The 12,051-nt window shown below is 38.9% G+C and overlaps 1 protein-coding gene across 1 annotated transcript in view; it reads right to left on the reverse strand.

Annotated features, from left to right (window-relative positions):
• The window catches only part of LOC145774019 (uncharacterized), a 29,971-nt gene that overhangs the window by 3,524 nt on the left and 14,396 nt on the right, over positions 1-12,051 (reverse strand). Inside the window, exons 7-17 of the mRNA XM_082585152.1 lie at positions 9,988-10,109; positions 6,889-7,026; positions 5,389-5,611; positions 4,789-4,919; positions 4,360-4,438; positions 3,213-3,371; positions 2,488-2,561; positions 2,162-2,231; positions 1,513-1,597; positions 883-974; positions 370-551 (exon numbers count right to left, since the gene is read on the reverse strand). Of these exons, the coding sequence (XP_082441278.1) occupies positions 370-551; positions 883-974; positions 1,513-1,597; positions 2,162-2,231; positions 2,488-2,561; positions 3,213-3,371; positions 4,360-4,438; positions 4,789-4,919; positions 5,389-5,611; positions 6,889-7,026; positions 9,988-10,109 (1,355 nt within the window). The remainder of the gene's footprint in view (positions 1-369; positions 552-882; positions 975-1,512; positions 1,598-2,161; positions 2,232-2,487; positions 2,562-3,212; positions 3,372-4,359; positions 4,439-4,788; positions 4,920-5,388; positions 5,612-6,888; positions 7,027-9,987; positions 10,110-12,051) is intronic.

Below are 12,051 nucleotides of genomic sequence, written 5' to 3' on the forward strand. Positions count from 1 at the left end.
AAAAGTCTAGCAAGACTGGCAGCATAGAAATCAATTTAAAATCTAAATACGAAAGGGTAACCGACAATGAGGAGTTGAACGGTCGATTACGAGCCAAGTTTTCTAACTACTGAACTTCATGACTTGTTCTTGCCGGTTAAAACCGGTTGGCGCCGCATTTGTAACAACCCCAGAAGTTATACAAGGTAAGCTTGCAAGGTAGAAAGTGACATTGTGTGATGTAACTTATACATTGAAGATACTCAAAATGGAATTAATTCGTTGTCATAGAGTCCGTGACCTCACATCCGGCTCTAATAACAATCTTGAGCTTTTTCATTTACAAAAAATCTGAAAATGAAGACATTTTGATCTAAGTCCAGCAGATACCTCGGCATTATCCAGTCATAGTCACTCGGGACCCTGCGCCTCTGTTCAGCATCCGGAAGTCTGGAAGCACCTCGAGAGGATGTTGACTGGATGAATCCACTGCTGGTGGGCAAATCGTCGGCAAAATCATAGACATCGGTCGACAAGGAAGGAACTTTGCGAATTTCACCAGATTCCTGGGTCTGAAAACGTTTCAAAGACATGTGTGATCGCTTCTTATGACATGAAGTTGTTTTTATGAAACAAAAACGTTTCAAAACATAAAAAAAAAACACTTAAAAAATCAGGTTACTTTCAAATTTAAACAATGATACTTTTAATATTCAGGTGGGAAAATTATTGAGAAACCTTTGCATTAAAGCCAAACAATAGATATTCTAAGCTAGAATATTACAATTCTAAGGAAAAGAAGTGGTGTACCGAGATGTATATTAGACACTGGCATTGTAGTAAGCACATGTCTTTCTCACGATTATGAAATGAGACAATAAAATATAATTAAAGTAAAAATACATTGTTTCCCGTCATTTGGTTCTGCGGCTTTCTCTCGCTCTGAGCAGAAGTGACTGGAGCGTTCATCGAAGGTGTCGCCCATTGGTCGCGCCCTGCAACAAACAAGCGATCTTCTTGTTGGTAAATGACCAATTGATCATTTTACGTTGAATCAATGTTAACTGGCTAGAATTGATCACAGTTGCACGAGTCAGTTACAGAATGACATCGGTTCATGCAAAGGAGGCAAGGAACGGGACTGGTTAGCCTTTATAACTCAAATCAATTATCCGGATGGTGTGAAGCGTAGAAACGACACAATCAAGTGGCGGTGATTCAATTCAAATAGGCTCGAGTAGTACAGAAATAACACTTCAAGAAACGGACGTCGTACACACTCAAACTCGGTGACCTGCCCATATGGGTAATCTACAACGAACCATCGTACGATCAAGCGATAGATAGCCGAGAGTGAACGTTTATAAGATTCTCAGAGCAAAACAACTTTTCAAGGAAGCTTCCCAAGCAACAAACATCAACAGAAAAATATTGTTTTATGAACTTATCATAACAATACATAAATCACAGTTTTAAAACAGCCTACCGCTTCTGGCTGCAAGAAAATGAGCTTGCATCATTTTTCAAACTGACCTGTTGAGTCTGCTCCAACAATGCTTGATAGTGGTCGTTGCTGTTCGCTCTTAACACGAGCTAGTGCTGCAGAAGTGGTGAGTGTCTGCAACATACAAGTGACATTACCCACACATTTAAATCCGTCATTTTAACTTTGATTTAACGTCTGCAGAAGAAAAATAACCGATTTTGCTATCTGGGAATATGATGGAATACTCTAATGTCTCTAACGCTTCATTAAAAATCCTGTTGTGTCGGGTTTATGATTTGAATATCACAAGATTGATTACTTAATACTTATATAACAATTTAAAACAATGAAAACTATTAATACTACAAAAAGTGCTCAATGCTAAGCAAAAAAGCAAAGCAGAGCGAATCAATGTTTTTTTTGTTGCCGAAAGTTAAACAAAAACTTGTTTAATGGAATCATGAGTCTGTTGTATAGCAAAACTGCTATCGAAACTGCAGCTAATCTTAAGGCGGGATGCTGTGAACGAAACAAAGAGGACGAAATGAAACCGGAAAGCACGCTACAGAAAAGAGTATAACCAAAACTACTGTGGAATGCCACAAACGGGAACGCCCAAGGTCATCGAATCAATCCATTTGAACGTGCATGTGGTACATTTGTTGACAAGGAACAGAAGACGTGATAGTTACGTACCGAGCTGTCGGTACCGTTGTCGTCTAGTCTCCGAGGGCATGTAGATGTGGTGGGGTTCCATTCCTGGCTTCTGAAAAGAAATCAGGAATGATTATTGCAAGCTGAGTTGTAGATCTGAAACTCTTATGACATTTTATTTTGACTTTTTTTCAACATGTATAATGTACATAAATAAGGCAACAATATATCATGTCAGGTCTATTCAACACAAAGAAATGCATCAAAAATTGCTGGCTTTCATCTACTTGCATCTACGACGTAAAAACGGCCACATTTGATAATAATATAACAGCAGCGTGTTCACTTTTTAATGTAATCAGACGTACCTGCTGAGTCCACGGTTCAAAAAGAGGGAATTCTGAGCGGAAGGTTTTGGGGGACGTAGCGGGTTGGAATCGTCCTGCCAAAAGCAGAGGAATGTTAAACACTTTCTCGACAATCCCTACCAGAAAATCAATCAAATGGAACTGATTTTCTGCCTGGAATGCTGACATGCGAGAATTGAACAAGCGTGTTGACTGTTGGTACATCAGACGCCAAAATTGGAAACTAATGGTATTGGTAAAGTATGTGAGGTAAGAATTATAAAAGTTCCCTCAGCGGCATGTTTTTGTGAAAGCGTAGTTTGCCTTTAGTTGACAGGCGTCGAGTATTTTTTTTAACTATTTCCTAGCCAGCAAATCAGTCCTGACGTCTGCAGACGTTGAAGCAATGTGAAAAAAAGGACTGATTTGTTGGCTGGGTTATGTTAAGGAGAGCGGCAAGCTGTTTTACTAAAGCATTATTAGTTATTACACAGATTACACATTACACAAACTCAAAGATTTGTTCTGAACTAGACCAAATTGTGGATGATCAGCTTTTGCGGTACGGTAGTTGTTTCAAAGTCGAAATAACAATATGTCTTTGGCAGGAAGTATTTATGTCAATGCAATATTTGTCTGCAAACTCTTGGCTTAATCAACGAAACCCGAAGCTTATGGACAAAATTGAGAAAAATCTTAAGACAAAATTTCTAAACAGTGGAACGAAAAACACGCAGACGAAATACCTCCAAGCCGAGCGATGTAGTCGATGGTAGTGGCAGTGTGGAGGACAGCCCGATGTGAGGCTGAGGGGGGTGTCGACGAGGCATGCTCGGGGAGGGCTGATGAAGACTTGGACTCGATGCGGCGAGGGAGCTTGTAGCAATTAACGGGGAAAGACCGGACTGCGGTACAGAAAATTGGAAGTTCATGAACATGAAATTAGAAGTTTATGACTGTGAGGCCAAAAAAAGCTGATCAGCTTCACGTAAACTTGAGATAAGTAACGACTGTGGATTGAGTCACATCATGAGCTTTTGAAAGGAGCTAAATATTCCTACGCCATGACGTAACAGGGCAAGTGCCTCGTAGTCTTGCCTTGCAGCCAATGATGTTCCCAAATGCTAGGTGGGACACATCCTTATAATGAACAGCGAGTGTACTGTGGGGACAGTAAGTAAACCAGAGACCTAAGCACGTCCGGAATCTTAACCCCTTTGTTTTTCACTCACAAGTTGTACGGTAGCAATGTAAATCGATTAAAACAATTTCTGAAAAACTATGACGCGTACAGTTAACTTAGAACCAACACTGTTGCTTCATTTATCAAGATTTACTGAGCGATTTAGAGTTGCTATTTTTGTGGTTTAAATTGATGCTGCATGTGAGCAAGAATAGCTTTTTGAGAGTTAAACCATGGAAAAATGCAAACAGTTCTCTTCAACCTTCTTTTTAGACCTAATTTTGCAATTCCATGCAGCCTTGTACAGTACTTGTAATGTACAGTGTTACGATTAACCGGCTATTTTTGCACTCCAGCCTTTGCAAAATTTTGAACTATGTGAACTCTTCTAACCAAACATTGGAAGATTCCAGTTGATTTGAATTTCAAAATGATTTTTCTTTACCACAGACATGGCGCATGCTTGAAAACCTTGATGAACCCCTCGGCACCCTTTGGTAATGTAGCTCATGTGGCTGTTATGGTGCAGCCTAGGGTGTCCCCCGGTTAAACAGTGTTGGTTTAGTATAACAATGCAACTTGCCATCCAAAGATTCCGTTTTTTTTGTTTGTTTTTTTTAATTTTGCACGAGCATAATTTCAAAACTGGCAAGAAAGAAAACTTTGGGCAAAGATCAATACCACAAAGATGTTCGGATAAAAATATTTACCGTAATGGAGACTCCAACCTCCCCAAACAGATCCTCTTCCTCAACTTCGTCTTTCTTTGCTTCATCTTCTTTGCTTGCTCTAAAGCACAGTCACACACTTATTTCATAAATTCTACAAAAATGTTGAACAGATATAAGAAAATCTTAATTCGTTTAAGCATGCATGTGCGCACTTGTAATTTGCATTCAACTTCCAAACTCTAGTCCAAAAAAGAGTACCGGAAGAAGATTGTAAATAAAACAACTAAAGTTGACGAAACACGGCCTTGTTCCATCTTGCTATGCTATTTGAAAATTCTGACGTTATTATGAGAAAATTGCAGTTGGAAAGAAATCTAGCAATCATCCATTTTAACAAATAATTGCCTTCCAGCACAAAAACTAAACTGCGTGTTTGATTTTTGATTTCGGTTAGCAGTAAAATCCCACTTGGTTTTGGAGCCATTTTCCGCCGGAGCCTCTGGTGGTTCGTCGTCATAGGGTTCTATCACTACGCCTTCAGTCCCTTTGATATCGCAACGGCACCAAGGGCAGGTTGGAATGGTGGAGTTATCCATGTCCTGTATGAAAGGATCCGCTACACTTTACAATGTAGTTTTTGTTGCGATAGTGCAAAACAATGCTAGGGCGGTCCACAACTTGTGCAAAAACGACCCAAAACGACGAAATTTGAAACAGTCCGGTTGCATGTGACGCAATAGCAAGCGTATTACTTGGTTGAACAAATCCCAGACAGTAAATCAACCGTTTTTTATATTGATTCAACGTTAAATCAATGTAAAAAAACGGTTGATTTGTTGTCTGGGAGTGGGGTTTGGTGTCGCGGCTACAGCGCTTCACACAGTTTGACCTCGAAACATCTCCAAAACGTTGGTGTTTCCAAATTTGAATAGTTCAATGTAGGCTTGTGCAAATGCAAACTACGCACCAGACACAGGGTATCCCATTTGAGAGCCTCTGTTCTGAAATGTAGGCTAACGCCTGATTTCAGCTTAAAACTTGTTAAAGCAATAATATCAACCGATATACCTGCCAAGACTCAAGGCATGCTTTGCATATGAGATGGCCGCACGGTTCGATTTTGACATCTTTATTATTCTCGGCGCAAATCTTGCAAAGTTGAAAAGTCGATCCCATTTCGCAGTAGAGCTCGTACTGTTCCTGACTAACTTGTATATGTTGGACATGCTGCTCGTCATCTTCAAACTTTTCCAACAGTGGGTTCACCTGACGCCCATCCGGAAACAGATAGCTGACCAAGTATGAAGCGTTATTATTTCTGCTACTCAGCGAGCAAAATCGGTCTTTTTTATGTTGATTAAACGTCTGCAAACGTTTAATCGATGTAAAAATGACGTTTATTTTGTCGCTGGGTTCCTGATGCGCGTTTCGGCTGCTTTATCGCAGGCCAAAGAAAAACATTGTGAAAAGAACTATAGAATCATTTGCTTGTCTCTATAAATAAAGTCTGATAGTGATAATGCACAATCGAGCGGTGCTGCTGTTTATTTGCTGCTTCATTTTTTACACAGTCAACTGCAAATATGCACACAACACACCACAACGTTAGCTTGTAGAAAATGCCAGACGCCATTAACGAGTTTACAGCACTTGTATAAGCTGGTTATAGGCAAATTGTTCGTAAGCAATTGTTCGTAAAGCAATTGTTCGTAAGCAATTGTTCGTAAAACAATTGTTCGTAAACTGTTTTTCGTAAAATGAAATCCGTAAAACAATTCTTCGTAAAGCATTTCTTCGTATACATCAAATTTTAACAGCATGCACAAAAAAATGCTTTAGGAAGAATTGTTTTACGAAGAATTAATTTTACAAACAATTGTTTTACGAACAATTGCTTACGAACAGTTGCTTTACGAACAATTGCTTACGAACAATTTGTCGGATACCTATAAGCTAGGGAGATCACATTTAACCAAAAAACAGTTATATATAGATTGAAATCTTAAATGTGAATATAATATTTACCCAACTTTTGACAAGCTACGAGATAATAATTTGTTAGAGCTGTATCAACACATTTCGTTCATATTCCAACACATAGCGAATGTTCAAACGACAGTTTCGCACACTTTCATACACAGCATTCCATTAAATGTCATATCAGTTGAAGTGGTGAACACAAAGACCAGATTAATACTTCCAATTTGCACAACTCGCTGTGGTCACTCTCACTGCTAGTTAAAACGATTTCGTGCCTTTAGTACAGAGCTTTGCAGCAGCAGAGGATGCTTGTTTATGTAACTCTTCTTACGTGAAAATTTAGTTCATAAATTGAATATAATACTAAATACGGTACTCATAATTTCATGCTTTTAAAACCCTTTATGTGAGGCATAAACACTCCCTATTGTAGGCATACACCGCGCTTTTGAGTGCACAATAATCGTCAGAGTCAGTATGTTGAAGGACGGATACCAGTGGCGCTCTTCATTAACAGAGCCATGCAACATAGCTCGCGATGTAAAACAGCTGTGAAAGTGCATAAAACAATGAAGCCAGGTTACTTACAAGCCTTCCTTGTAGCCTTCTATCAATGCCTGGCACAGGGACTTGTTCTGAGGGATAGTTTGGAGAATCTGCCCATCCATGGTCACGTACCCGACCGCCCACTGACCCAAACGGGTACAACTTAGACGGAAGATGTAACTGAGAAATTTAGATTTGTTAGATGAAATTGTATACTGATAATAATGCCGTTTGGATTGCTATTTGACAACGTCTTGCAGTGAAAAATGAGGGTTTCACATTCGGATCAAAAGAGATGCAAATTGCAACTGGTATATTCATGTCCATGGTGCGTGTGCTGTTATAGTTAATTGAGTACGCCTTGCTTCTTCACCTGCTCAGCTCTAACGCCAATGACAGTTGGAAAAGTTCGATGCAGGAAACAATTGCTGCTACAAATACGCGCTACGTGGTCATTTCGAAACGTCTTACCAACTCGTGACATGACAACTTATTCTAAACTGAAATGTCACTGCCATTTTCAAAGTAGGTAGTTGTTGAAAACACAAACTAAACCATACCGAACCACATATTGGATGCTGAAATGTTGCAAAAGAAACAATCCAAACGACTTGGATGCAGATTAAAAAGCAGTAAAAAGAAGTTAAAAAGCACATTAAAAAGCAATTGAGCTATCCGCCACGATAGCTCAATTGGTTAGCGCGTCACTTCTGAAACGAAGAAACTTCAAGATCAATAGCGGCGCTGGTTCGACTCTCGGGATGTGCGCTTGAGCAACGCACGTTAAGGACTGCTCTCCATTCAGCGGCATCTAATGGATGGAATAATTCTCTGGCAACATAACTTCAACAATCAGAAATTTTACTCTGTCAATCTCGGTGACCGGGCGTGCGTGAGTGATTCAAAGCCTCTACAAGTATGCGAAACTGCCAGGATTAAACTCTGCAAGAAGCTTTCCCAGTCCGAGGATAAAGATTCAATCAATCAATCAGTAGTAGATCTCAGCTTGTTTTCTTTGTGCGTGGCTGTAAAACTATCTATCTCTCTTCACGATTTAACGTCTCCTGTTATCCGTATTGCAAGGGTTGGACGCCAACGCATGCCTACTTAGTGTAATAAAAAATAAATCCTTCAGGCTTTATCCACACATTAATGCAGAAGCGTCCTTATATCACTGCATATGTTTTTCCACTTTAGTAAGCTAGTCCATGCGTTTGGACTGGAAATTAGTAGCTCATTTTCTATGACTAGTCAAATTGGTTGAGACCACTAGGACATTAAAAGTAAATATTTAAGTCAGCACATCAGCAGTCATAAGGGTTGAGCTGCTGTTATACTGGGGGGGGGGGGGGAGTTAATTTTAACTTGCCCTGGTTAAAATTATTGATTCATCGTAGAGTGCTCATTTCGATTTGTGCGCATGCGCAAAAACGTACCGAAAATACAAATATTCTGTATTGAAGAAATAGAGAATAGACTACCATATCAAATTGATTCAAGGGTATCGTACAGCTTTTACCCCACAGATGATCCAAATGGATGCGTAGTGCGATCAATACTAATAAGAAGTAGAGAGTAGGCTACCGTACTAAGTTGATAAATTCAAGTGTATTGTGAAGCTTTCGCCACACAATTGTGGCTTCGTTGGCGACTACATATCTATCTTATCAAAGAAGGTTTAAAGTTCTACTTTTGTAAGAATGATAGGTGTACTTAAGAAGCCATACATGGTAAATTCAAAATAAGATTGAAAAGTTCATTCACAAAGTTTTATTTTCGAATTGTGTACGATATTTAGCTGGCTAAATTAACAAATAAAATATATACAACCATATCCACTTAACATCCATTTCAAAACTTTTAGGCTTTTTGCTCTTTCGTATACTGCATGAATATTTCTGTAGGTTTTTTGATTGATTGACATTTTATTTGTTGCGAGTATAAACACACATATTCAGCAAAGTCAGATAAAACAAACGGTAACGTAGAATGTGTGGATACTGCAACGGGTGGCTGCGAAGTGACCTGGAAGGTCTTCTAGTCGAGCAGCCACCCTGATATTTTTGTGCGAATAGGCTACATGTAAACATCTACTCCAGATCGAAGTCCCTGACGGTAACATGTTCATACTAGGCCTAGCCTACGTAGCCTTCTCACGATAGAAATATCCCATTTTCGAGCAGTAAATAATTTTTCGTACAACAACGTTGAATGTTTCATAGAAATATTTACAAGGAATTTTTTTTATACAGCCGATTAATCATGCTATATGTTGTATCATAAAATTACTGTTTAGGTACTGTAAAAAGTTTAATGACAATATCCGTTGTAGGCCATGTCCAGAGTAGGCCTAATGTATGTAAATTAGTGATAGTTGCTACTATTGCTAGAACAGATAGTGATGGCAATGGCCCACTTGTCATTATGAAACAAGTCAAATGTGCATCTGTCTGTAGATAAAGGGTCAATATCCATGGCTGGCTGAGCTATAGAATCAAGCTGTCTGGGCTTCCACCTGTGTAGGCTTACAGGTTAACCAAAAACCTTGATACCAAAGCTCTCCCCGAATTTTTGGACGAAAATTTCAATTTTATCCCCAGAGGTCTTAAAATGTCCTGTTGTATTCTAAAACCAGGACTAAAGTTGAATTTGAAAAACAAAGTCCTCTAGTTATACTAAGGTCGTACAGAGACCTGACAGTCACACATCCATAATTTGGTGATTAAAGACATAACTTGATCTTATTTGGTAGACAGAACCCAAACACGAAAATGAATTTGCATAATAAAATACGACGATGCTTACGTCTGGTTTGGTTTTGAAATATTAAGGCATTAAAATTTTTTGATAAAACTTTTAGAAAACTACCATAGTAGTTTCTGTTGAGCTTCAGTATTATTTTGTCTACCAGTTTGTTGTTCCATATTCTTTGTCAATTTGGTATCTTTATATTATTTTTGGCTTTTCTCAGTTGCGTTTGTTTTCCTAGCGTGTCCAAGTTGTTAGTCTATCTGTTGTGCTGATATTTTGCTATATGACCTGCCCATAACCATTTCCATACTGCTGTTATAGCTTTCTCTAAGTTTTATTCTGGTATAATATTATAGTTTATAAAGTATATGCTATAACACTACTATATACCTTCCAGGGGTGTTGATGTATTTTTGAAGCCGCGCTTTGACCTCATCGTACGTCAGGAAAGCCATGTATCCCGGATGTGTGACAGCAAGCATATTCCAGTTCTTGAGCAGTGTAGACCAAGGCTGCAACGCATAAGACAAATTACATATACTATTACAGATAGACTATTAATAATATGATTATAGACTATACAATACACACTAGTTGCGTATCTTCTTTATGATGATGTATACTTGAAAAAAGATACTTTTATTCGTAAATTGGCTGTTGCAGCACAAAATAGCAAGAGGGCGAAAGGTCATATGAGCATTAATTGCTTATTAAAATGTTCCCCACTGAAGCAGTTATGATATTGTACAAGCTTTTATATCAATACTGCACTTGCTTTCATATCAATACAGCAATTTAACTTTCAGGTTTATCGACACTGATATCATTTCTTGAAATCGCGCCTTCACAAATAGATCCAAATGCAATTACAACTACTGATACACATTATCTTTATCATGCATTGCGGGAAAGCGGACTTGAGCGCTATGCATCGGTGTACGCCTTCCGACGTACACCTGACCCACGCTGCAGCCGATCTACTTATGACTTGAATTTGGTACTACCCATTACTCGAAATCAATCACTGGGTAGAGGCAATTATCGTAAAGTTTCTTGCCAGAGAAACAACAGCAAGTGCGGGTGGCTGGAGTCCAACATGCAGGCTCTCGACTGCGAGCCCAACGCGCTAACCACTCGGCCACTGCTGCCTGAACTCCCATTGCAACTCCACTCAAAACGACACAGAAACCCAGCAAATATTAAGTAAACTGCGACAGGCACACCAAATAAAGAAAATTTAGACCTGGTAAAAATCGAAACTTGACTATCTTAATTTAGACAGAAAAACCAAGACCAGCATATTTTTGAGTCAAGCCATTGCAAGTTGGATTTGGAAAGTGATGAGTCAACAAAGCTGACATACTCAGCCATTTGTTGACGTTGACTCAACGTAAAAAGACTGCTGGTGTTGGGGGCAAGTTGCAACAAAGCTTATATTTTCTATTTTTTTCGAAAGTGCAACTGTCATGACACCCAATCCGCTGCTAGCCATCCATGCACTAAATTGCGGTTCACGTTTGCAGACGTTGAATCAACGCATGAATGGACTGTTTCGCTGGCTGGGTTACTCCACAAACGAATATGTTACTCAAACTGAACAAGTAGTGTACTTATAAAACATATGGTTGTGGTGTTTTGATAAAAAATAGGACCGATTATTTTTAACCTTTCATTTTCATCTCAATTGTCATCATCATCTTGGACACAAGGCGTGCAAAAATAAGGTATGCTGGAGAGTAAAGACCTTACCCACCATGCATGTAGATTAGAAGAATGCTTTCTTGTCTTAGAGTTCTCGTACTGATTTACAACTGTCAGATATTAAAGGAGACGTCATATTGGTGGCGCATTGCAACAGTTCAAACCCAATTACCAAAAAAACCTGCTACTGTTCAAATCTAATGATGGATCGTCGTCGTCGTCGTAGTGTGAGCCTCGATTTTGACCTACCAAGATTTTTAGGATGTAATCTGCGTGGTTGTAAGAATAAAGAATGGACTTGATGTTTCATGTTACAATTAAGATTTCTAAATTTTGTTACCACATGATCTACAAGTTCAGCATAGTTGCTTGTGCTGTGATTTTCCAAAAACATTTCACAACCAGCACAAGTAAGTTCCAAGCAGCCAATCGTGCTTCGTTTATGTGACTTAAGCTGGGTACTGAGAATATCTATCAGCTGCCTGATTTGTCGGTCTTCCAAAGTTCACCTGACCTGGTTTTTCATGTTTTACTGCACAAGTGTTAAAAGCATATTTCATCTCCGATGAATTAAACTATTGCTTTTCAGGTTAAGAACAAGCTTCATATGAAATGGAAGGATAAAGACTTTTTTCTCTGGCATAAGCGGTTGATGAGCAAAGTTTTACGTACTTTCAACTCTAAGGGCCAGCGATGTTGTGCAGATTCACTTCATGCATTTCGCGGTACAAATAGAAAACGCATTAGAAATTT

The sequence above is a fragment of the Aplidium turbinatum genome, chromosome 7 (genome assembly GCF_918807975.1).
Source record: "Aplidium turbinatum chromosome 7, kaAplTurb1.1, whole genome shotgun sequence".
NCBI classification, from domain to species: domain Eukaryota; kingdom Metazoa; phylum Chordata; class Ascidiacea; order Aplousobranchia; family Polyclinidae; genus Aplidium; species Aplidium turbinatum.